The sequence below is a fragment of the Dasypus novemcinctus genome, chromosome X (assembly GCF_030445035.2).
Source record: "Dasypus novemcinctus isolate mDasNov1 chromosome X, mDasNov1.1.hap2, whole genome shotgun sequence".
NCBI lineage: Eukaryota > Metazoa > Chordata > Mammalia > Cingulata > Dasypodidae > Dasypus > Dasypus novemcinctus.
This window is the reverse complement of record NC_080704.1, coordinates 24,733,285-24,759,955: the sequence shown is the minus strand read 5'-3', so window position 1 is coordinate 24,759,955 and position 26,671 is coordinate 24,733,285. Positions and strand designations below refer to the sequence as shown.

General features: G+C 46.8%; 1 protein-coding gene and 1 pseudogene across 2 annotated transcripts in view; both read right to left on the bottom strand.

Annotated features, from left to right (window-relative positions):
- Positions 1–23,651, bottom strand: part of SMS (spermine synthase) — a 48,835-nt gene extending 25,184 nt beyond the window's left edge. For both annotated transcript variants that reach the window (XM_071213116.1, XM_071213117.1), the window contains exons 1-4: positions 23,335–23,651; positions 3,605–3,725; positions 1,578–1,671; positions 939–1,003 (exon numbers count right to left, since the gene is read on the bottom strand). In XM_071213116.1, coding sequence (XP_071069217.1) covers positions 939–1,003; positions 1,578–1,671; positions 3,605–3,725; positions 23,335–23,383 — 329 coding nt within the window. In that variant the 5' untranslated portion in view covers positions 23,384–23,651. The remainder of the gene's footprint in view (positions 1–938; positions 1,004–1,577; positions 1,672–3,604; positions 3,726–23,334) is intronic.
- Positions 23,652–24,055: 404 nt separating this feature from the next.
- On the bottom strand, positions 24,056–24,771 carry LOC101416054 (cytohesin-1 pseudogene; annotated as a pseudogene).
- Positions 24,772–26,671: the final 1,900 nt, after the last annotated feature.

The following is a 26,671-nucleotide window of genomic DNA, read 5'->3' as shown; positions in this document are numbered from 1 at the left end:
TCTGAAAGATCCCCAGGTGATTCCAACAGGCAGGAGATGAGGAACCACTGCTGTAAGACAATGGGGAGTCATGGGGACTGTGTTCAAACTGCTTTGTGGAATTCAAATTCAATTTTTAAACCATTTGGCAGGTCAAACACAATACAATGCCAGAGCCAATCTAGCTAACCACCTCAGATGTTTGTCACGCCCTCTTTTCACCTTCCAAATTCACCCCTTTTCTTGTAGAGGCAAAGGCTCCTCTTCGGGCTTTCATCTCCTGAACCATCCCAAGCAGTTAGTTTCTTCCTGACAATGTGAATGACTGTAGCTGGGGTCAGCTGGTGCCCTGTAGGGAGCTCTTTCCCTTGCCCTTTTGGGGACCTGCTGGTGGCCTCATCTTCAGCAGAGGTTATTTTGTGTGGGACTCCTGTGCACCTTGGACTGAAGGCCTGTTGCCACAGCAGCTTTGTGTTTGCTTCTACCAGGCCTACCAGGACCCATTTCTACTTAAATTTCTTGGGTTGGAGATTCCTGAATTACTCAGGGATAAAATTCACCCTTCACTCAGGGTGGACACTGGGGCTTAGAGCGTGCCAGAGCCCTGAGCAGAGACAAGCTTCTTTTTCTCTTTCCCAGACTGTTGGGTAGAATTTCCTAGCTTCCCTTTGGCTGAGGCAGCAGCCCTCCCAGGCTCTCCGCTTCATACAGCTCTGGCTCCCTAGAAGCACTCCGCATGTCCTTTCCAGTTCGGTTTATTCGGCGTGTGTGTGTGCGCGTGTGTGCACGCGCATTTTGTCTTATACTGGTATGGGAAGCCCATTAGCTCCGGCCCATTGTGAGGCCAGACCGGACTGATTTTCTCCACATCTTAACCAGACACTACTAGGGGACAACACTGCCATTTAGACTATTTTACCACTAAAATATAAAAGTATAAAAGGGCAGGGTGGACTTACCGCTTCACCCTTCCAGTACTGTCCTGACTCAGTTCTTTCATTCTTTCTTCTACTTTATTCAAAAGCTACAATTAAAAGAGGGAAGGAAAAAAAAAAAGTCAGTGGACTTAGATAATAAAGCTTGGGCGGAACCACCAAAATTAAGAGATCAAAAGACTGAGGCCATGTTGACAGAGCTGGATGATACTGGCAGGTACCTAGATACTCAAATGTACTTGTACCTGCCTCATCCCTACTGGCAGCCTCTAGTCCGGACCCAATTCCACACGCCCACACCAACTTCTACCTCTTGGTGCTGGCCTAACCTCAGTCGAAACTAACAAGAAAATAATGGGAAAGGGGAAAGCTAAGGATAACAGGGATACAAAATCCCAGCTCAAGGTTTCACATTCCTTCTAGCACAAAGTAAAATTATTACTCAGTAGTCAGGCAGTTAAGGGGAAGATTACAGTCAGGTTCCCCAAAAACAATTGAGGAACAACTCTTGTGCTCCTAAAACTACTCAGCTGGATGCAGAAAAGTTTAAAATTAGTTAACTGGGAAATCGGCACTTAAGGGGCAAAATTTTAGCAACATTACTAAACAAGCAAATTTTATGATCCTTAAACATGCGAGGAAAGAAAAGTGAGAAAAACCGACATTGTCAATTTCTTCTTTGCCTTGTGCATCGTTGTCATAACTCTGAAGGTCCAGCAACACCAATCCATGTGGATAAATTCTCAAATTGGCAAAGCTACAAAAGAAAGTATAATTTTAAGGTGAGGGATTGTATCATAGCACTCAAAAGAAAAAAGAGACACCTCCTTGATTAAAGAGACAAAGACCACTACTCTTTTTTTCTAAATCACATGGTTAATCATTTTGCTTTCTTCCAAGGGTCTCTTCTTAGTGGGGAGAAAAAGAAGCTACTAGAGTCACAACAGCCCTAAATGATATTGCAGGGACAGATGCTGGACATCATATATCCTGCCATTACCCACCAAATGTGCTGGGGGAGAGTGTAAACTACAATGTAAACTATTATCCATGTGGTGCAGCAGTGCTCCAAAATGTATTCACCAAATGCAATGAATGTGCCACAATGATGAAAGAGGTTGTTGATGTGGGAGGAGCGGGGTGAGGGGGGATGGGGGGCATATGGGAACCTCTTATATTTTTTAATGTAACATTTTTTGTGATCTACATATCTTTAAAAAAAAGACAATAAAAAAATGAAAGAAAAAGAAGGTACTAATCATTTATGGATGATTTAGAGGGCATCACCATTCCATTTAGGGGAACAGAATGAAAGCCATGGAAATACCCAAGAGTTCACATTTTAAAATTAATCATACAAATTACTAAGAATCTTAATGAATATTCTCTTTTGGTCTTTCGTTTTTAATGCCATATCGGGATTGAACCTGGGACCTTGGACATGTGAAGCACTTGCTCAACACTGAGCTACACCCACTCCCCTTAATGAATAGTTTTTAATAGTAAGTCAGTCAAGATATAATATAAATCAAGATTTCAGAAAATGCAAAGAACTCAATGTCACTGACATCTTGTATTATTGGCCATTTCTTCATTTAGATTTTCTTTCTTATTCTCAGAACACATTTACTTTCCTCTATATATTGACTACGTGAAGTCCACAGATGCCCTCTTTTTTTTTTTACTTTTTAAAGATTTATTTATTTATTTCTCTCCCCTTCTCCCCCCCTCCCCAGTTGTCTGTTCTCTGTGTCTATTTGCTGTGTCTTCTTTGTCTGCTTCTGTTATTGTCAGTGGCATGGGAATCTGTGTTTCTTTCTGTTGCATCATGTTGTGTCAGCTCTCCGTGTGTGCGGTGCCATTCTTGGGCAGGCTGCACTTTCTTTCGCGCTAGGCGGCTCTCCTTACAGGGCGCACTCCTTGCGTGTGGGGCTCCCCTGCACGGGGGACACCCCTGCGTGGCATGGCACTCCTTGCGCGCATCAGCACTGCACATGGGCCAGCTCCACACGGGTCAAGGAGGCCCAGAGTTTGAACCTTGGACCTCCCATGTGGTAGACGGACGCCCCATCTACTGGGCCAAGACCGCTTCCCCAACAGATGCCCTCTTTAAAGTCTTTAAATAAAAAAAAAAATGAGTTCTTGGATCAGCTCAGCTTCTAGTCAAGCTACAAGTACACTTTTTATCATCCTGCTTTTTACCATGGTCTCCATTAATTGCTAATCACTTATAAAATTGCTTCTGAAGGGGTGGGAGTGGATTTCAGGTTAAAGTCTATAAACTAGAAACTCTAGGGACCAGGCCCAGGAATGTGTTTCAACTAACTACTGGTTTCCACACTGCCTGGGGTTCTTGGCCCTGGTCACACAAAACCACAAAGGGGCTTTTTGAGCAAAACTGATGCCCGGGCCCAATGGCAGCATAATCTCAGGGAAGGGGTGAGGGAGTGCCCTAGGAGGGGTATTTTGTGAACACTCTCCCAGGAGATTCTACTGTGCCATTAGGGTTGAGAAGCATTGAATTCTAGCCCTCTCCTAAAAAGATGTCAAAAGGTGTGTGTGTGGGGGGGGGGAGGAAATACCAGGGCTACTACCCCTCTCATGATCTCACCACCCCTGCCTCCTTAGTGCCTTCTCCTCTGCTCTTCCTCCAGGGCCCAGATCTGAAGAGCAGCTCAAGACTGACTCACCTGCCATTTTTGTTGGTGTAAGTTGCCAAATAGCCGTGGTCCTGCCAGGTGTACACTGACTCTGTCATCCCCTGCTCCTGGAAAATGGACTGGAGGCCTTTTAGAATGGTCTCGCCATCAGCTGGAGAAGAGGAAGGCGGCAAGATGGTCAGAATGAAACAAGTTCCACAGAAAAGCCAATGTGCATGTTGCTCATCCCCCCGTCACAGGCTATGAAGCCTTCTCACCCTTGCAAGGACAGGCTACTCACATCACCAGGTGACACAGCAAGAACATAAAAACCAACCACAGAGAACATAAAAACCAACCACAGAGCCAAGAAGGCAGACAGACAGCAGCCTAACCAGAGAGAGCGCATACTAGAAATCAAAGAAATACAAACAAAAATGGGGAAGGGGGGCAGCAAATATAATCAATGAGATTCTACTTCACGTTTCGGGTTAAATAAGTTAATAAATAAGAATAAACAGTTCTAAATAAGAATAAACAATTGTAAATGACTTCCAAACTTAAAGCTTTACTTTCTAGGTGTTTTACAATAAAGATATATTATTTTTATAGTCAGGAAAAAAAGCAAATTAAATGGTGACATTGAGAAACATACTATTTCTAAATGGTAGAAACTGAACAATTCCATATGGAACAAGCTGTCGGGCACTGTGGCACCCACCCAATCCCCCCAGTCCCCATGTCCAGAAACCAATCCTCCCCTCTCCTACCCCACACCTCCCTCCAAAGCAAAGCTCAGTGTCCCCAAGTAGGACTAAGACAAAGATTACAGAAATTGCAACCTCTGCTGATTCACTTGAAGCCAGAATCTTCAAGAACATTCAGCATTATTCTAGCTTCAAGGAAAGGCAAAGTACAATTTATTCTCAAGTTATATCTGCAGTTATTCCCTGGTAAGAGTGAGATGGCAAAACAAGATGTGAGGAAATAAATTATCCTGTACTGTCCTGCCATCTGTCCAACCCCAGGATAACTACACACGAAGGAAAGAACAATGTAGCCTGCAAAGCTTCTTGTGATGGAAGGAAGCATCTTGTGAGGGAAGCATCCCTTTTTATCTCAACCTGAACCAAGACAAAAGATAAAAGAAACAAAATGATTTCCAGCTGACCACAGCGTAGCTTCGTAAGAAAATTACACTGGAATCCCTTCCAGAAACTAAGTAGTGCCAAAACTTTGACTGGAAGTTAAGAATTTTTCACTATACCTTATAAGGAGCCCACCTCTAGGGACTTGCAACCATGATCCCAAGATTTTCTCCTGCACAGTATGAATGAAGCTCCAACCTGGGGGTCCAGAGGTCAACCTGGACAGCGGATGTGCCTTACTCCAGCCTGCACATATTTTTTTTTTCCAACATGAATTGGCTGCCATTTAAAAATCAGAAGATTTCACCTTCTTCCACTGTAGTGGATGGAACAGTGGCCCCCAAAAAGATAATGTCCATGCCCTAACCCCCCAAACCCATGAACGGAACATTATTTGGAAAAAGGGCCTTTGCAGATGTAATTAAGGCTCTTGAGATGAGATCATCATGGAATGCCCAGGTAGGCCCTAAATCCAATGACAAGCGTCCTTATAAGAGACAAAAGAGAAGACAGACACAGAGAAGAGCACGTGAAGACGGAGGCAGAGATGGGAGTGCTGCAGCCACCAGCCCAGAGTGCCTGGAGCCACCCGGCACTGCAAGAGCCAAGGAAGGATTCTCCCCTGGAGCTTGCGAATGGAGTGTGCCCCACTTCTGACACCTTGTTTTCAGAATCCCGGCTTCCAGAACTGTGAAAAAATAAATGTCGTTTTAAGCCACTCTGTTTGTGGTAATTTCTTACAGCTGTCCTAGGAAACTAATACAGGCAGCAAAATTCAAATTTCCACTTCCTCTTAAATAGCAAATGGAGTAGCCAAAATGGCAAGGAGGAATTATTTTTTTAAATCTGCCAGATCCCCAAACACAGACAGAGCAATTCGGATAGCACAACCAAACCCATGGATGACTTGTACAAAACAAGACGACAGCATGTTTCCATCTCAAACCCCCAAAGAGGACAAACCGGCAACTGCCATGGGACCTATGAGATCCCACCAACTGTGCGAGAGGAGGGGAGAAAGCAAAGGGGCTTCAAACAGTCCCAAGAAACCCCCTCCCATAAAAATCACCAACATATATTCTGCTTTCAGACTACAGCGCTGGGCAGGTCAGTATGTGAGGCCTCAGCTGAAAATCCTTAGAGGGTAACAGGGGACCTTGTCTGGTCACATGGTGTCAGCAGGTCCGAGCCCTGTGGATTTGCCCAAATCAACTAACTGAAGCCACTTCAAAAGGCCAGGTTCTGGGAGAAACATCCGGGGTAGAAGCCACCTCACACACCTATCTCTACACAAGCACCTACAAACGTGAGGATCCTTAAATTCTCCCTCATTCCTAGCAAAAGTCTATCTCTGGGAAATTCATTTGGCAGAAAATAACCTAGCTTGCTCCACTATGCTGAAAGTGGACCCAGGAGATTACGAGGCCTGAATTACGTTCCAGAACTGCGGCAGTTAAGACTGAATTCCATAAGATAAAATTTTAGACAATTCTGATTTCCATCTTCCTAAGAAGAAGCTCGCCTTGTTCAGTTCGCGTTTGTCACTGGCTCCTGGCGTGCCATCCGCCCACTGTGGAAGCGAGCAGGCCACGGGGCAGGGCTGTGGGGGAAAAGCCGGCCCCGCACGCCAGAGCTCCACCAGTCGCCAAACAGCTCAGCAGTACTTGCCCTAAACATGAAAGCCACCACATAATTACTCAATTCCTCCTTGGCTAGAACAGATGTTTTTGGTTTTTGAGTGACTACAACAAATCACCACTCCTGGTGAATGGACTTGAGACTGGAGTCTGTTGGCACATTGCAAAGCAGAACACAAACTCCGCACACTGGGGAGGCAAAAGGTGCAGGCAGGGCCACCGCACGTGCGGCTGGCCAGGCCGGGCGGGAAAAGGGGACCCCGGCCCAGGAGCTGCACTCCAGCTCGCTGAGCCTTGGGGCCAGGGACGTGCCTACTCCGCGCAAAAGGCCTTGACCGCTGGCCAAGTGCAGTGTGGCAACCTTGCCCTTTGTTGATGGGTACAATCTGCACAAAGGCTCCATGTGGTGTGGGCTAACTAACCAGCCAGGTTCCAAACTGAGGACGCGCTATTACAAAAGAAATCAAATCTGTAGGGGTACTTCTTTCTATACCGTGTGCTTACACGTCGGTTTAGTAAAAACATGCCAAGTCTGAATGTGTTTCTGATGGTAGGTTGCTCCTTCACCCACGGGCCTAAGTTCGTTTGTGTCGCCGTGTGGCCCGTTTGAGCACCTGAGTGGGCCGCCCTGCCAAGAAGGGGTCCGAAGGACATACAGGCTGGCACCAAAGGGGCTCAGCATGTGTTCATCCGCTCTCCACTGCCCGCCTCACTTCCATATTCACTTCCCTCCTAATCTGGGGCAGCCATGCGGCTCCCAGCATCTCTTTTCCTGGATCAGGGGTATAAAGTAAAAACTGAAAGCCAACGCCACAGCTGAAAGCACTGCTGAAATGAAATATTCACCTTGATCTCAAGATGCTTGATAAATGTTTTGTGGATAAACGAAAAATTATCTCATTCGGCTAAAATAAGTATTCTTATTGTGTCTTTGTCTTTTCTAGAACATCTAGACCAGTGGTTTTCCACCCTAGCTGCACATTGGAACCACCAAGGGGGTTTTAAAAATTCCAATGCCACACCCTAAACCCATTAAAATAAAAACCTGGGGGTGGGACCCCAGCATCAGTATTTTTTTTAAGATTTATTTTATTTACTTATTTCTCTCCCCATCCCCCCCACCCCAGTTGTCTGTTCTCTATTTGCTGCGTCTTGTTTCTTTGTCTGCTTCTGTTGTCAGTGACACTAGGAATCTGTCTCTTTTTGTCGTGTCATCTTGCTGTGTCAGCTCTCCGTGTGTGCGGCGCCATTCCTGGGCAGGCTGCACTTTCTTTCGCGCTGGGCGGCTCTCCTTACGGGGTGCAATCCTTGCACGTGGGGCTCCCCTACGTGGGGGACACCCCTGCGTGGCAGGGCACTCCTTGCGCGCATCAGCACTGCGCATGGGCCAGCTCCACACGGGTCAAGGAGGCCCGGGGTTTGAACCGCGGACCTCCCATGTGGTAGGTGGATGCCCTAACCACTGGGCCAAGTCTGCCGCCCAGTATTTTTTTTTTTGAGGTACCGGGATGGAGGACTAAACCCAGAAACCTGGATGCGGGAAGCTGGCGCTCAACCACAGAGCTACCTCAGCTCCCCATGGCATCAGTATTTTCAAAAGCTCCCCAGGAAACTCTCATGTGTAGCCAAGGTTGTGAACCACTGATCTAAACCACCCTCTATAAAAACGAAAAGGAAATCCCTTACACTAGTGGTTATACCCAGGTCACTGAAGAGTTCTAGAAAATGCTCAACAAAATAAAAGGCCTACAGAGTCCAAACTCTTTACTAACTGTAGGTACAGGTAACCCATGACACCCCCAGGATATGCTTTGCAGTGATCAAATTTCAGCTTTCATGCCTATCTTGTAAGGAGCACATGACAATGGCCAAATAAAACAGACTTGTTCTATGGGTGCTCCTCAATACTGGGGTGAGGATGACAATCCAGTGTTCAGGACTGTTCCTCACAGGATGGTAACAAAGCCAGACACACCTGCCCACCAAACCTCGAAATGTAAGCAAGTGGTCCCCCTTGTAAAAACAAAACAAAACAGAAAAATTCCCACACTCCAAATGGGGGGTGGGGGTTGGGGGCTACAATCCCTTGAGAACTCCCAGATGCTCCACAGCACAGAGCCTGGGGTTAGAATACACCCAAATTTGGGAAAACATGATAGACACCATAAATGCCTACAAATCAGAAGTTTGGAAGTAGATGTGAATGCTAGGAAATACAACTATGTTGCTTGCAGATACGCATGGTAATTTAAACTAGGTTAATAAAAGGTTGCTTGGCAGATGTTCTCAGAAAACTTCCTTCAACGAACAAGCAAGAATGACACGACTAGCATTATCACACAGAGCGCTCAGGACAGCATGACCTCTCCTCCCAGGGCAAACACGGAGGACCCCATTTCTAGACACTGCCCACTTTCTATTTATTTGACAGTAACTTAGGCCAAAACAAAAAACCCAAAACTTGGAGGGATTGTCCAAATTAAATACACCACTACCAAAAAGGAAGGGAAGAGAAAAGAAGTAGGGCCTAAGTTTCATATCTCTCTGCCTCATTTTCTCCACAGATCTGTTTACAGGCCTCTGCTGGAGAACTTCCTTCCAAGATTCTGCCCATTGGCTCCAGGTGGCCAAAGTCCGAATCTGTAGCTCCAGCTGGAATCTGTCCCCCAACCCCCTCACTGTGCAGTCCCAGTCACAAGTGTTAAATCAAAATCAGGCTTCTACCTCAATGCTTCTACCACCTGCCATTTAAGGTCTCCCATTAGAGTAGCCTCCTGAAGCTTTCTCATGACATTTCCGTCACAATTCCTCTGGCCCCCCAAACTCATGGGCTTGAATACCCCTCACTCATAGACTTAATTCCTCAACCATAAAATGGGGCCCTTTAGTAGGGTTCTATAAGGAACCCAAGCATGGATATTAGGTCCCCTTCTCCCAGGCAGTCTTGCCCTACTGAATCACCGAAGCATATGGTGGGCACATTGGTTTAGCAGGTTAGTGGCGCAGACCCAACTTTACCAGTCCAGCGATTCATGCCTGGATAACTGTAAGACACCACATACCCTGGCAAAAAGACAGGAAAACATGCTGAAGTTACACTGCCAGTTCTTCGGCTGTAAGAGGCTAAGATATTGTAACCGCCTTAACCAACTGCACTCCATTAGAGTCTGCCCTCAGTCTTTCCAGTAAATATGCAGTTCTCACACATCCAGGAAAGAAAAAACACAAAACAAAAACACTCCTGATTAGCTCCACTTGTGACCTTGACTTGTGGCTTTATGCCTTTTTCAACTTCAAAAATTTCAATTTATGAAAACTCATGGCAGGGACACGCAGATGGCATGGTGGATTTCTGAAGGCTGTGTCTCCTGAGGCCATCGGTGTGCAGACAGACACCAACCCTTCTTCAGGGCTATCAGACTCCACTGGCCAGTCCGCCTGCCTGCCATTAGCCAGGGCCTTGACTTCTCCACAGAATGAAGCGGTTGGAGCAGATTTGGGTTCACATTCCTTTCGGCTCTGACAGTCCCTCACGGTTAAGCAGCAACTAACTGGCTTATGAAATTCAGAGATGAATTTCTATTCTTGCCAAGAATATTTTTACTTGTGAAGGCTGAAAATTCCCAGCCACACCATCAAGGCCCCTGCCCCCCAGTTCTCTGCCTCCTAGGTCTCTCTCCCACAGCCTGCTCGACTCCATAAGCTCCGAGGGGCTGGATAATGACTCCCATCATTCCGCTATGTCCAACATCTTAAGGCCCAAAGCCAAGCCTCCATTTGCAGCCCACCACCTACTCCAGCCAGTCACTCCACACCCCATCAATATTTGCAACAGATAAGCATTTGCAGCTCATTGCAAGGAAAAGCAGGAATGTAGGGACAATTTTCCCAGAGCCAGAGGAGAATCTAAAGACGGAACGCCTAAGAGCCAGGCTCAGGGTGGGTTTATTTTCCCTTCACACACAAGTCAGCTTTCTGGTTTTCTTGCCAGGCCCCTAAACCTAAAAGGGGAAGAAAGGGAAACCGTATCTAGTAGTTTGAAGTCATTCAAATAATCTGCTTTAAAAACCCATTCGGGGTTCTCTATCTTGACTGTGCTGTATGTGTTGGGCAAAATTCGCAGACCTATACACTAAAATTATGATTTTTCACTCCATGTAAATTATACCTCAAATTAAAAATAAAATCTGTTCAGGAATTACCAACATCACTGGCACGACCCCATCTGAGGGAACTAACAAAATAGTGTTACATTTCCCAGGGTCTCTCTTATCTGAGCCTGTTGCTCAAAACTGCCCATGGGCCAAGAATATCCTCTGAACTCACTCAGGATATATTAGGTTTAAACACAAACATGAATGTTGAGGCGGCAAGTCCAGATTACACAAGTCTAGTCATCTTCATGTTATATCATACAAAACGGTAAAAAATACTTTGTTTTAAATTTTTTTAAAAAAAAAGGGTCTTCATCAGGAGCATTATCAGACATTCAGAAGCCTAATGAATTTCCAGGGCTGAAAGTAATGGTCTTGACTTCCACAGCTTACTCTTAAATGCCCATGTCCAGTCTGTTTTACAGCCGCTGCATGATTCATTGCACCACACAGAGCCCAGGCTGCTGTTCCCAGCAACACTGTTCGTGACTGCAAAAAAGGGGAACAACCCTATTGTCCACCAGGGGACAAATGGATAAACAAAAGGTGGTCTGTCCACCCCCTGGAATACTACTCAGCCATAAAAAGGAATGAAGCCCTGATTCATGCTACATGATACATGGGTGGACTCCGCACACATGCTAAGTGAAAGATGCCACACATGAAAGGATAAATATTGTATGGCTCAAATTCATAGGAAATGTCCAGAATAGGCAAATCTTCAGAGAGAGGATGCAGAGCAGCGGTTGCCAGGGGCTGGGGGGTGGGGGTGGAGAGATGAGTGCCGGCTAATAGAGCTTCTTTTTGGGGTAAACAAAAAAAATTCTAAAATTGTGGTGATGGCTGTACAACTGCGAACATACTAAATGGGTGACTTCTAGGGCATCTGAATTATATCAATGGCACTGTCGAGACAGAAAAACAACAACAACAACAAACCCAACCAACGGAGCCTTCTTTCCAGTTACTGTGAGGTAACTAAAGCAACAGAGTCCCAAGAGCCGTGGCCCAGGCACAGAGCCCAGCTGTGCAACAGGCCAAGGGACTGCTGGCTTTCTCTATCCATCCCCACCCATCTCCCCATCACTGAGAGCACGTCCCAGCTTCTGCTAATGGCACGGTGAGGAAACCAGAGCCCTGCTCCATGGAACTTTCCTCCCAGACAAGCCAGCTACAAGCATTGGCTCAGGGCCTCTGCTCAATCACAGCGGCAGGATGGGGCTGCAAAACGCAGAAAGTTCCATATTTTCTGGACATGATGTGGAGAAGCTGTTTTTACAGTGCGGTTTCTGATGTTCATAGAGTACAGCAACCAAACCCGGGAAAATTAACTGCAGAAAGGGAAAAAAAAAACCTACTGAAGTTGGATTAACTGCCATAAAACACCAACACATAAATAACACCCAAGCTTTTTCATGCAAACATACGATAAGGAAAACCATCTGGGAATGTTTACAATACAAGCCACAATGACTATTTCTTAAAACTCCCATTCTGGTAGTCCTTCGTATATTTGTAAATGTGCTGCTAATTATTTCATTGCCATGCCCTCCCTTTCCCGCTGCACAGGAGAGCGGTTACGGGGGCACTTCTCACGTACACAACCTGGCACACACGCTGCCTAACACCTACTGGAAAGGGGGCAGGATCCAATCTCCCCGCATTAAAATAACCCTGACCCAGGTCCTCCACCAGCACTCATATTAAAGTAGGGTTTATAAAAATACAATTTCTGAAACACAATCCTAACCCCACTTTAGTATGGAAACCAAACATTAATCCAGTATGGTACCCCCTGCTTCCTGACAAGCCTGTTTTCCCCATAAGACTAGGGGAGCCTTAAAAGTAGAGGCACAAGGCATGATTCACCCTGGCTGCCGCACATGGCACAGGGTGGGCGGCACCTTAACAGAGTTGTCAGTGACTCAAACTCTCCTATCCTCACATTCTGCCTTAAGCCCACATAAAATTCTAAGTGAGGTGTATAAAATCATGCAAAGCAGTGGAGACTGTGATAAAGCTTGGCTTTCATTTGGGGGGAAAGGTAAAAGTGTGAGTTTGTGATTATGAGGTGCAGAACAGCCAGGATGCTTCCTCTCCCGAATCAATAGCTCAAGCAACGTAAGGAATCCTAAAATGTGAGGTAGACCCCACCGGCTAAAGGAGCCTGTTTTTCAGAAGCAATCGTCAAAACTTGGGCCTAGAGCTCTGGAAGATAATGGGTGAAGACGGCCAAGGCAGAGGACACAGGAGAGACGCAGACCGACAACAAATCCTCTCTTGGGTGCCCACACTACCAACAGGAAAAAGAAGTTAAAGAAGGGAAGTGAAATCAGCCAGAGCAGCATTATAAAAAGGACAAGGAAGAAAGTGTCCAGAGGGAGGAGCGGAGTTTGAAGTTAGAGGGCAGGAGAATAAGGCATCTGGGCTGGGTAAAATGACCAGCTCAGAGCTCAGACCTCCTGCTCCAAACTAGCTTCCGCCGTGCGATGTGGAAAGGGTCCTGGGTGGCACCTCCACCCCATACCCTCTCTCGCAGAGTGGTGGGAGGAACTCGGAAGTTTCAGGGCTGGCCCAAGGGGCAGGCGGTAATGGCTTCCTTCAGCTTCGCCCAGAAGGGGAACTAATTTTCCAAAAGTAGAAACTTTGCAGTTGCCACTCTGACTGTGCCTACGCAGTATGCTTGCTGTATGCTTAGCCAATATTATGACTATTCCACTTTCTTCCCACTAAAGTTAAGTCAGCAGACCCCTGCAGGTCATGCCTTTCACCAAGGGTGTCTCTCTGAACAATTCATGGTCTCTGTACTGAGCACCTATGCCAGGCTCCATGTGAATCAACAATGAAATCTCATTTCCAAAGATAAAAAACCATTTCAGTGGAGCGGGTATAGCTCAGGGCTTGAGCACTTGCTTTGCACATATGAGGTCCCAGGTTCAATCCCTGGTACCTATTTAGAAAAAAAAAAGTTTTAACTTTGTGATGTCAAAAATGACATTTAGATTAGAGTTGCCCTTCAGAAGGTCTCATCTTCCCTTCCTTTAATTTTGATGAGGGCTGTTTCTGCAAACTTCAACAGCCCACCCCCTTTGGAAAAGGCCTCTAAGGATATCACTAGCATCTAGGAGGCACTGGGGAAAAAAAATAAGACTGGAAAATAGTACAACAGTGAAAGATAAAGTACACATGTCAAAACTACCCAAACATGGAGAGGAGCATATGCTATGATGATTTCCAGATGAGAAAAATGCCATGTGGGAGGTGGCCTGGGAACCTGTACTTTGAAATTGTCCAGCATCCTCTGACGCAGGCAGCCAACATCACTGGACTTAGAAGGTCTAAGGCAGGGGTCAGCAAACTTTTCCTGTTAAAGGCCACAATGTTAATATTTTAGGCTTTGGGGCCAAATCAGATATCTGTTATCTAGTAACAGATGGTGGGTTTTTTTTTTTTTAACAACCGTTTAAAAATGCAAAAATCATTCCTAGCTGGAAGGCCATACAAAGAGAGTCCAGGTGAGCAGGATTTAGCCAGAGGACTTTAGTTTGCTTAGTTTATCTAAGGTCTTCTCTAGCTCTAATTCCTAACCCAGAGGGACGGGGACCCTCAGTTGCAATTCTACAACCAGGATTTCTAAAAGTGACATTCTTTAAATTTCAGACAAGAATAATTTGAGGAATATTTCCTATATTCAAGTTAGCAACTTTTTAAGTGTTGAAACCTACAACACCTAATAACTTACATAACTAGGTATGACAGCTTGAAGTTGTATGGACTCCAAAAAATCATGTTCTTTAAAGGTAATCCATTCCTGTAGGTGTAAATCTGTTTTAAGATCTTTTGGTTAGGTTACTTTAGCTAAGGCATAGCCCAAGGTGGGTCTTAATCCTCTGTCTAGAGTCCTTTATAAACCAAATGAACACAGAGAGAAAGTGAGAGCTAGCCAGGTAAGCAAAGCAGGAAGCCGAAAGCAAGGAAGCCTGGAGAAGGGAAGAGACCAGCCGATGTCACCATGTGCCTTGCCATGTGACACTGGAGTCCAAGATCCCTGCAGGAGCTCTTTGGAGAAAGAACATCACCTGATGATGCCTTTAGATATTTTTCTCAGCCTTGAAACTGTAAGCTTGTAAACTAACAAATTCCCATTGTTAAAAGCCAATGCATTTCTATGGTACCTGCATTTCAGCAGCTTTAGCAAACTAAAATACTTAGGACCCCTTCATTTCAAGGAATACATAGAAGTAACACTAGAAGCTAACAGAAACAACACACCACAGCAGGGATGTGCAAGAATATTTAAGGGGGTCAGTCTCCATTTTAAAAGTATTAAAAAAATAACTGTTGCAGACTTCCATTTCCGAGAAGATGGAATTTTCACACATTTCCCTATTCCTCTCGCTAAGGGGAACTAAAAACCCAAGACACTATATACAAAACAAGCATAAGATGACTCTAAAATGTATAAAGGAGCCTGACCGGCTAGAGACCTCAGGACCCAAGGAGCTACTCGGTGGTGAGAAAAAAGTCATTTTTGACCCATACACCAAAACAACAGCAGTGATAAGATCACAGAGTTGGGGTCCCCCTTTCTTTATATTTCTCTCCCTCCTCTATTTAATCCAAAATGAGCATTTAACTCTTAAAACAGAAAAAAAAACATACAAAAAGACAAAGCATAAAACATACTTGAGCAGCTTCTACAGTCTCTTCAAGTACAGCTAGCTCCTTCATTCAAAAGAACAAAAACAGACACAGAAGCTCCATTAACAATTTAACACTCACAACATGCTCTTTCAAAAGTCTTATATTCTTGCACCTCATACCAAAGGGTGATGGTAAGCTCTTCCCCCTCTCGCCAACCTCAGTCCACCTGCTCCAGATTAGGCAAGCCCCACTTGCCAGCCAACACTTAGGCCCTTGACTATAAGCCTCAAAACCCCAAACCAAACCAGGCTACTTTGTTGCAGTATAAGGCAATTCAAAGATTCAGTGTTAAACCATTTATAAATGCCTTCACCACTACTGTTGCCCTAAGCATGATCCTGGGTACCAATCCTGAAAAACACTCTAAGAAAAAGGGTTCCATGTTGAACCAAGTTTGCGAAACAGTCCATATACACCCTCCATACTGAGGCTAGCTGAAAAATTCAGAATGCCCATTAGTATACTGCAGTCCTTCCGAAGAGATAATTTCGTGTTAAATATTAACAATTGCTCAGGAGTCTCACTGGAGATATTCCCATTACAAGGAAAAATAGAATCATGGGACACAAACACGTAAACAGTAACTTGAAAATCAAAGTGCCCTTTAAAAATTCTGCTCCCATAACTAAGGGAGGTCCTTTAAATAAAGTTGGCCAACCTTAAAACAACATACCAATGCATTATTTTCTGCCCCTTCTTTTTGACAACAGGACCTTCCTTTATTTTTCAAGTAAGTTAAATCCACACCTCTTTTTTTTTAAGCTTTATTTGTTTTTACACCCCCCCCATTCCTGCTTTCTTTGTCCTTTGGCTGTTCACACCTCTTTATAACTGGGCATCTTTATCCACTGGCAGAATTTCAAAGTACTCAATCCTAAATTTTAAAATTAGCATTAAGTACTTGATGTTGTCATCTGATGATGTTCCAAACATGTTATTGGACATCCCACCCAACAACACGGTGTGTGGAATTTTGGTATCATTAGCACCCTCAGGCAGAGAGAGAAAACAAGGGGCCCACAAAGTCAAGTGAGCTCCAGAATCTAGAACATGCTCTCACCAGCTCCTTTTTCATTTACAGCTTAGCACATAAACGCATTTGATCACAAGTATACCCACTAGCTCACTGGCTCCTTAGAACACAGGTGACAGTGTCAATTTAATGAAATCCAGGCCTACCGCACCTTAGGGCCTCCAGGCAGGGTCTGGAAAGTGCCTGGTTGTAAGGGTTTAAAAGAGCATTTGTGCAGTTACGTACTTGGTTTGCAGATTCAACTGAAGACGCTCCCCAACTTTTCAAAAGAACCGAGCCTGTAATTAAACTATCGTGAAATGGTGGTCAGAGCCAGGTACACACGAGCAGGCTTGTGTTACAACTGCAGTAGCGTGGTGGATTAAAAGGCCGGGAATATGTGTGATTCGAAAAATTAAACTCAATGACCGCTTTACTGAACACATTTTTTAAGCAGACACCCAAACTCAATCCAGTAACTTTCTAACTCATCCTTACCTGCTAAGGGTTAATATAGTCGTGGTGGTCTCAATCCAAATTAGATGGCCCATAATTCCAAATCTTAATCAGGTACGAAATCTGAAAGCAAAAGCTGCAACTTTGCAAAGCTAGTAGAGACCATGGCATTTCTTTTTCTCCTATGAAAGAAGCTACAGTCAGCAACTGCCAACTCACATACCGCAGAATTAATTACATGCGGAGAGGATGCAACTTTGATACCAAACTGATTCCAACTTTGATTCCAAACTCTTCCAATCACGGCAAAAACAAAGCTGTCTTTCTCCCCCTCGCCCCCCCCCCCAAAAAAAACCACACACACACAGGACAAACTGTCTACCAATTTTTAAACTGGAAAAAGCTCTCCTTAAGCAGTGTCTCAGGCAGAGCCTCAGAAATTATCTGAAAAAGTACCTCCCCCTCTTTTTAGCTGGCTTTGGATCATTCCTAAGACCCTTGACCATGGATCCAATTTCTTAAACAGCTGCTTTCCCTTCCAATGCACTTAAAAGAGAGCTACCAAATAAGAACCAAATAAGGCTTCTTGACATAAACTACGAGTTAATTTTACCATAAACTATCTCTATAGGTTTAAAGAAACGGATAAATCTAGGAACTACACTCTAGAAAGAATCACTATCACTTACACACTTACTTTTTTAGATGCCTTTTTTTTGGTCTTTCTTTTTCTAATGTTACATTCAAAAAATATGAGGTCCCCATATACCCCCTACCCCCCTCACCCCACTCCTGCCCCCATAACAACAACCTCCTCCATCATCATGAGACATTCATTGCATTTTGTGAATAGATCTCTGAGCACCGCTGCGCCTCATGGTCAATGGTCCACATCATAGCCCACACTCTCCCACAGACTTACTGATATTCTGTTCATGAACTATTGTGATTAGTAATCGAAGAAAATGTGGCATTGGTGTGGAGAAAGTGGTATACACTTATTTTTTTAATGGCAATCTCATAAAACTAATTCCCAGCATTGTGAAATTTTTCAGCCTGGAGTCCTACAGTACATGAACAGTACAACTAAAGATCTTTTAGAGTTGGGGTAAAGGGAGCTTAAACAAACACACACGAAAGGAAAGCAGGGTGCCAGATGTCGGCAGACTAGAGAGCAAGAATGCTCAAACGAGGGACCTCTTCCAAGCACTCAAGCTAACCAGCCCATAAAACATAGCCAAACAATTAACTTTGGCTATGTAAAGGACAAAGATGCCTTTGATCCAAAGCTGTTCAATTCTGAGTCCAGGTGTGTGAGACTCACAAACTTGTGTTGGGAGAAAACGGGGTAAAAACGGACCTTGTATGTGCTGATAAGGCGTTTAGGCATTATCCTTTGGGTAATGGGGGCCCACAGAAGGGAGTTTTAAAATGGAAAAAGGGACAGAGACCTAGTGGAGTTCCATATTAATGGCCCCTCCCAAGAAAGGATGTCAAGGGGGAGACTGTGGCCTAGTAGCCAGAAAGGGGGGAGCAGTGTATTTGAGTGTTGAGCAAGTAGAATCAACAGGACTTAAAGATTAACAAGCTGATTGGTATTGTAGGTGTGGCCCAAAGGTTTCTGATTCAAGCAGTTTTTAATGAGGACCCTTCTAGAAATATTTCGCAGACTTTAATCAGCATCAGAATCCCTGGAAGTAAGCTAGTTAAAAATGCAAATTCCAGGGCTTTGCACCCCACCTCCTAAAATGGTGACTCAGTAAATCTAGAGGGGCCTAAGCTAGCCTTTTCCCACTTCCCATTATCAGCCCCGCAAGGTTCCTTGTTAAAAGAACAGCATGATGAGGGTTTGGGTTTTTTTAAAATCACAATGGGTAATAATCGTTCTGAGACAGAGAAATAATGATAATACTAGAGAGTGTGGGGAAAAAGTTTTTTTCTACCCTTGAACCAAAGGAAACCTTGAATGCAATCAAAACTGGATTGTTCAGCTTTTGCAGCTATACACTTAGAGCTATTTAAAACACACTCAGACTAGAGGCTGCCACCAGAGAGCAGCTCCATGCACACCTGGGAAGAGCGGCAGCTGGCTGGCTGGGCTGCTTCTGTTTCCTGCTCTAGGAAATAATCAAGAGGGTCACCTCCAGCCACAGGGTGGGCTGGGTGGGAAGTATGGGCCAAATGCTCTGCCCCTAACCAATGCAAGTGCAGACCTCGGAGGAAGGCAAAGGCCCATCCTCCCTCCCTCCACGACTAAGCCCTAGGGGTAAAGGAAGTGTGCTCAATAGTGACTCCCAAAAATGACCAGGGAAATTTTACTGATGAATTGTCACCCGGATTACAGCAATGGCCTATTTAGACTTTAAACCAAAAATGCCCCAGATACTGCCAAAGGTACCGGGGTGGGGGGCCCGCAGAATCGCCCCCTCCCCCCACTGAGAATCACTGCGGGTCTGAGTCCCACTTAACACTATTTAAAAGGTGTGAAACCTCAAGGGGTTCTCAAATGCGGATAACAGAGCCTACCCTGGGGTTGGTGTAAGGATTAGGAAAATAACCCGGCCGTGCATTTAAGGTAGTGCCTAGCAGCAGAGGTAATTAATAACTGGCAGTTTTTATGTTTTCAGAGAGGAACCAGGGACTTTTGCCTACAGTGCTGGCACTGGGTGGAAACGTATCCCACACCTAAAAGGAAGAGACAATATATACCAACTCCAGTCCGGGGGGGCTGCCCTAGTGTCCATGGTGTCCCAAGGGGCGAGTGGATACAATTCAGGGGGTCTGTGAATTTGGATGGGAAAAGAGTTATAGTCTTATTTTCACTGATTGGAATTTAGCATTTTCTTCAATTACAACTGTAGGCCCCAAAAGTCACTTATTAGTAACTATATCTGGCCATTGCCACCAATAAAATCAGGTATTTTCCTATCACATTACTGTTGAAATATCTGTTTCACTCAGCTCTACTTTGAAATTTGGCAAGTTATTAAACCTGCTACTAGACCTTGTTCTTTTACACGTTAATAAAGGAGCACAGGTTACTATGCCATAAACTCGGGGGGCTTTTTTGCTTTGAAAACTGTATTTTATTTAAATAACTGGGTTATTTTATGCACTTCAAGTTCGTATTCTCAGAAGACATCTGTAAGGTTTCCCTGATAAAGAGTCAAAGACACAAAGAAGTTAACCTCTACCCTAAACCTTTTTGCTAAGCCTGGAATTCCCAAGCAGCCTTCTGTTCTTAACTTATTAAACGAGATGTATTATAAAATTAACGTGTGGATTTGAACGCAAGTCACTTTGCTTCCCTACATAAACCACCTTATGGATGCCCCAAGAAATGTTCTTAATTGCATCAGCCACGTCTCCCCCACTCAGGAGCCATCCTCATAACTATAAAAAGTAAATGAGTGCCGCCTTCCCTAATGGACGTGAACAGCATTCTACTCCTACCGTAAGAGAAATGTGGTCCCTTCAATGGGTATTTATCAAACATCTACAGTGTACCAAGTCTGTATCCAGGATATAGACCTTGGAGGTCTGCCTTCAAAGATGCCGCCAGCCCTGGGGATGAAATGGACATAGAAAGGATCACTAGCCCTTTCTAGGGTTGGCCGGCCAGCTAGAGGGCCAGCTAGGGACTATGTGCCAACAGGGCTGGCGAGAAGGCTGGGTGCGCTTTGCTAACCACGGTGTACCCAGCACTGTGCCTGGTGTATAGTGTGTGCACCAGTCCAGAGGTGCCTGTAGAAATGTAGGACATGCTTATGCATGTTAGCTCAGCCGGAGAATTCACAAAATGTTCTTCAAACTCAAGAGTCATCAGAGTCCCATACTTCACTCGCAAGATGACCAAAGACTTTTTTTTTTAAGCAAAAATAAACACTTTGAGTTACCTCATTGACCAGGATACTGAAGAGGGACACCATGCCCAACCTACAACTGCCCTTGGTGGCCCAGGGGCTGCTGAGTACTAGTTGGCTTGCACTGGTAACTAAATTATATGGAATCGCAACATAGTAAGCGGTTCAAGTTTAATTCCACTAAAATCACATCATGGAACTGAAGTATTAGGCAGGATTACTGACAATCGGGGGGGAAAAAAGAACATGAATCCAGCTCCACGGGCATTTGACTCACACCCAATACTCACCTGCCAAGAGTAATGCCTTATGACTCATTATTATCAATTAAATGCTTTTGGAGACCTCACACATGGATTTCTCTTCAAGTGCCCCTTACTGAAAACCAAAGGGCACTTAGAAAATCCCAGCCTAGTCAGATCCCCTTATTTTACAAATGTGGATAATGGACCCCCAAGGGTGACTGGCGTACCTCACCCCAAATCAAGTGATGGAGGTAATGCGGTAAGAATCAGTTATTTCCAGAACACTTTCAGAGGGGACTCGAGGTCTGACATAGATCAGACACACACACCCTGATTTAGTACTATTTCATTCTAGAATGTTCTTCATCTTGCCATCAAACCTTCCTCATCTTTGATTAGGAACAGCTGTTTTGATTTTTCCTTCTCAAGGTCTTTCCTACTGTCCACATACAACTATATTTGTGATCTTTTTTATTTTACTTTCTTTTGGTGCAACTAAATTATTTAGACGCCACGGCCACACCTTGTCAATTTAGAACCTGCTAGTTTTGCTCCTCCCTTCCACACTGGGTATCCATGGTTCTCTCACCTTCTCTGGCCAATGTCAACCCAAAGTGTTAAAATTCTCTCCCTTTTTCTTCATATAGTGATGATATCCCCCCATTTTTACAATTGTAAGAATAGAAGATGCCCATGGTGAGCCAGCATTTCAGGAAGCAACACTTGAAATTAAGGTGAGGGAAGAGTAAGGCTCTGGGCAAGGAAACCCAGACTGAGGAAAGTGCCAGAATCTTTGGGCGCCCATCCTGAGCTCTCACCCTCCTTAAAGCCTCGAAGAAAGTCCATGCTCACTACAGGCGAGTGTTAACATGATGCTTACTGCCAGGAACACTTTCCAGGCTCACCTGTCACAGCTGGGTGACCTTGAATCATTCACCCACTATTTCGTCCCCAAGCCTCACTCTCCTCACCTGTAAACTTGGTGAGCCAGAATCTTCACCAACCACTAAAGCACTCAAAGCTGGCAAGGTAAATCGCGCAACAAAACCTCAGCTATCCTGTACCTGACCAGCCATTGGATCCAAGCACCATTTTATCTCCAGATTCTTTCCAGCAGTCTCCTCTCCCTCCATCCTCACCAAAAAAATGCAGGAACTAAAAGATGGGTTTTTTTTAAAAACTGCAAGTTACTTCCTAACCACCCAAATACACACGCACTTTGCTTTAACAACCATACAGCGTACAGCTACTCCCTTATTAACAGCCCTAGGAGATGTGCACGTGCATGCGCCTTTTTTAACTGGCTGGGAAGCGCATAGAGGTTCAGAGATAAGTCCACGGTCACAAACACAGTCAAACACGAGAGGCAGGACTTAAAACCCAGGCCCCACTCGAAATCCCAAGGTCTTTTTATTAAACGTTTTACCGTCGGAGATCCTCTAAATTGGGGGAAGAAAATGCAAAAGTGAGTACTCAGAAGTTCAAAGGGACTGAGAGAGGGAGAGAGAAAGCTGCGAGAAAGTACACGTTAAAAACGGTAACTGAAACGGTTGTTCCCTCTAATTCGAGGAAACCAGTGAAAAAGCAAGCAAGGGACGAGCAAAACTGTCCAAGAGGGACGGCGTGGAAAGCGCAGATTCAAGTCTGCAGTAGTCAAAGGTTTAAAAGCCACCGGGAGGGGGAAAAAAAAAAAAAAAAAAAGACGGGCAGCGCTCCCCCTCCCCCACGCTCGACGCACCCAGAGAAAAGCCTTCTTTCTGCAAAACACCCCTCGTCAATACCCTCTCCCCCAATCAGAATTCCTGCACCCGCTTCCAACTTTCCCAGCCTTCTCTCTGGGCGGCCCTCGATCTTTCGGAGGCTCCCCGAACCGGGGAGCAGCGATTCCCGCGCCCACACCTCGCCCCCCACCCCCGAGGATGAGAATTTCCCTTTCCCCTGCCCCCGGCCCCTTTCCGGGGGAAGGTCGCCGGCGCGGTGGGCCACACGTTCTGCAAGCGTTGCCCGGCCGCCGTCCTGCCCCAGCCCCAGTCCCCACGAGGGGAAACCCCCGCCTCCGAAAGGGAAATTTAGCCGCCTCCAAGAACAGGAAAAGGTCAAGCGGGCGGCCCGGCGCACCTCGCCCGTCCCGCTCCTCCGCGGCCCCTGCAACCCCACCCGGGCCCGCGCATCGGAGGGAGGGGGTGGCCCGCGGTGGGGGGAGCACCGCGCCGGCCGGCGAGATTGCGGCGCCCGCCGGCGGAGGAGCGGGATCGGCCGCGCCCCGCATGGGGCCCGAAAGGGCGCCTCGGCCGGCGATTACCCGGCGCGGTCCGTCCAGGCCCCGCGCCGCGGCGGGAGACGGAGCAGGCGGCGCGGCGCCGGCAGGATCCGGAGCGTGGCCTCCGCCCGGCCGCCCTCCCGCCGGTGCACGCGGCCCCGCAGCCCCGAGAGCCTGGCGCGGGGCCGCGCGGCCAGCCCGCATTGTTCGGCCCGCGGCGCGCGCCGCGCCCCGCCGGCCCCAGCCCGCGGGCGGCGGGGCTGGCCGCGCGGGGCCGGGCAGGTGGCGGCCGCCGCCCTCACCTTTGGCGCCGAGCGTGAAGTCGAGGGTGCTGTGCCGCGCTGCTGCCATGGTGCGGCGAGGCCCTGTGCCATGCCTGGGGGAGGCGGCCGCGGGAGACTGGGGACCGCGCGGCGTGTCAAGCTGCGGCCGGCGGGGAGTGCGCGGCGCCCGGGGAGCCGAGGACAGGAGGTGGGCGGGGCGGCGGGGCGCTGCGGGGGCGGGGCCGGGCCCGCCTCCGGGAGGGAGGAAGCGGGGCAGCGCCTCCAGCCCCGAACTTGGAGCGCAGGGTGTGAGTCCTCGCTAATGGTGGAAACGTGGGCGCCGCGCTCCCCCGCCTGCGTCACCAATGGCCGCGCCCCGCGCTCGCTCGGGCCGGCGCGCCCGCCATCCGTTAGATCACCTTGGGTTTAAACAGCGCGACACGACTTCCGGGGGGCCCACCCCGGCCAGCTCCCCAAGCCAAGGCCCCTCTGATTTCCTGGCCGAGGGGAGGAAATAAAATGCTAGGACCCACCCTTGTAGTCTGAAAGTACTGCCTGCCTTTTCCTTAACTCTTAACAGGCTACGGGTAGACTCATTAGGATGATGATTACCATGATGACCAGCAAAGGCCAGCTTTGCCTTGCAGGATCCAATAAAAAGCTCTTGGGCATTTAACTTAGCTACGTTTTCAGGGCATGGGAATGGAGGAAGAGCAAGTAAGAGGAGAGATAGCACGGCTGTTCATGTTTACTGGGGAAATTACAGATTCTGGAGTTGCTCCTCAGGAGGAACCCCTCCATTTCCATGCCTCGATGCCACGCGTCGTGGCAATGGACCTCTTTCGCAGTGGGCTTAGCTTTGACATTGGAGTTATGACTGGTGTTCAACACGATGATGGTGAAGGAGCGAACATAACAAGCGTCTGTGGACCAAAACACTTGTTACGCTGACAATATCAGGGGGCAAACGCCTCCATCGACCCCTCAATCTTTTGTGCCTCTCCCAGCATTCGGAAGCTCCGCGGGAATTGCTCTTAAGCCTGGACAAAGTTTAGATCAGTGAATTTACCCAATTCCACAAAAGTAGGAGGAAACTGAGTATTAAGCTCCTCTCTCTCCCCACAGGTTGTCCCCAGGGGCTGTTTTGCTGAGTCCTTTCTGTTTGGAGGAGAACCCGGCAATGCGTTCACAAAGTGTTCTTCAATAGAACGTTCTCAGTCAAGAACGGGATCCCCTTTTGGGGGCCTGCATTTGTTTCCTATCCATGGCCACCTGTTTATGCCCCTGCATGTTTTTCCTTTCTTCTCTAGGTCCCAGGTTCTTAATTTCGCTAGCTATTGGGCTGTCTCATTCTGTGGTCTCTAAAGGTCAGTCTGTAGCTCCTGCTTTCTTTCTCTGCTATTTCTTCAGCCTTTGATGTTCATCTAGAGTGAGGTCACTGGGAAGGGAGTTGTCCTCTTCATGTGGCAGGGACAGTCAAGCTTCTCATTCCTCTCCACTGATGTCTCTCCACTGCCTCTCAGCAGCAAGTCAGCCTCATGGGCCAGTCAACCCGTGAAGCTTTAGTGTTCTGCTGTCACTGTCTCGAAATTCCTGGATTTTGAACAAGGGCCCCCAGTTTTCACGGGGCAAGTTATGTGGTTGGTCCTGTTCAGCAGCTTGTGTCCCACAGCGCGGGCAGTGGCCACTGCTCACCCAAGATACTGACTCCTGCTTGGGCCCCTTGCCTCTTGCGAGGTATAAAATAAACCAGGATGAAAAAAAAGACTAGAGACACTTTGCCATTAACTAATAGGAGAGCCATGACAAAAACGGAATTTAACAAAAAGGCTTCACGAGGTTAGCACAGCATCAGAGCTAAATTAGCCATGCTATGGGACCAACATTGTGGGGGGAATTTTCAGAGGTATTGCAAGGATGTTCCCAATGCATGTCCTACCTGCCAATGACACAATCCTGGTAAGACTGTAAAGGTAAGACGGGGACAGGAACCAAACGTCCCAAGACCTCTTTAAACACCTCCAAAGGGGTACCGAGTAAGAGCTCTAGAGCCAGTTCTCATTGCCTGGGCTTTATTATCTAGACCCCTGGACTAATAATCATTTCATTTCTTGTAATTGCTTGTGTCACAGAAGACAAATGTGTCCTGCAGAGTCTTAAAGGGCTCCCCCAAAGCCATTCTTACATCGGAGAATTCAGCAACTCATCTCACAACAAAAGAAGCGGGAAGGAATTAATCTAGTCCAACCAGAAACTATGTTCTCTAAACAGTGTCCTGATCAACAAGATCTCAGCAGTGGTGAAAATGTGACTACGTGGATTAAGGCCTTTTGGCCTGGCTTCATCTGCCCTTGGTCAAAAGGGAGGACTGAGAAAGAGAAAAGCAGCCCCTGCCATCCGGGAGCCAGCCGGGCCTCTGGCCGCTGAGCTGGGGTGCCCTCCTGCTGGATTTAAATAAGTCCCCAGAACACCAACATCAGACCAGGCCCTCTGTGACCAGGATGGGACCAGGATGACAAAATCAAGACCGCTCCGTCATCATGTCCAGAGTCAGACAGGACGAGAACCTTGTCCAAACCACAAAAATGGTCAGGTAGCCCCAGGCCTGGCTAGTAGAAGCCACTGCTGCTGCTTCACTCACCGCATTGGCCTCACTCTAATCTTGGCTCCTTCTAGATCAGCTTTCTGAAGACACCCAGTCACGGAATCAGCCCGCTTGCTGCCCGCATCCAATCCAGAGCAAAGCCCTGCTCCCTTGAGCCCTCCCCCAAACCACCTGGTCTAGGACAGGTCTCACTCAGATGGACCCTGGGTCCCTGAGGTGTGTGCCCTCCCTGGCTGCAAGGAGAAGTAGACCTGGCCTGTTCAACTGCAGGTGAGTTCCTGGTGGCGTGCAGACAAAGGGCAGTGACAACATACACAATAGGATAAGGAAAAAGCATAGAGTGAAAAAAATGCGGTTGACCCACTTGGCAAAATGCTACTCAGAGTTAGGTATTACTATTATCCAAAACTCACTTTCAGATGGGCCCACTTGCTTATTGGCAGTTGGGCCAAGTTGGACATCTGCAATCAAGTTTTTATAAACTCAGAGGAAGAGCCACTCTGTCCTGCACGGTCAGCAAGAGTAATTACCTCAGGAAGTGGATGTGGCTCAAGCAATTGCGTTCCCATCTACCATAAAGGAGGTCCAGGGTTTGATGCCCAGGGCATCCTGGTGAAGGCAAGCTGGCCCACGTGGAGTGCTGGCCTGAATGGAGTGCTGGCTTGCACAGAGCGTTGCCCTGTGCAGGAGTGCTGGCCCATGCAGAGAGCTGGAGCAGCAAGATGATGCAACAGAAAGAGACACAAAAGAGAGATAATAAGAGACACAGCA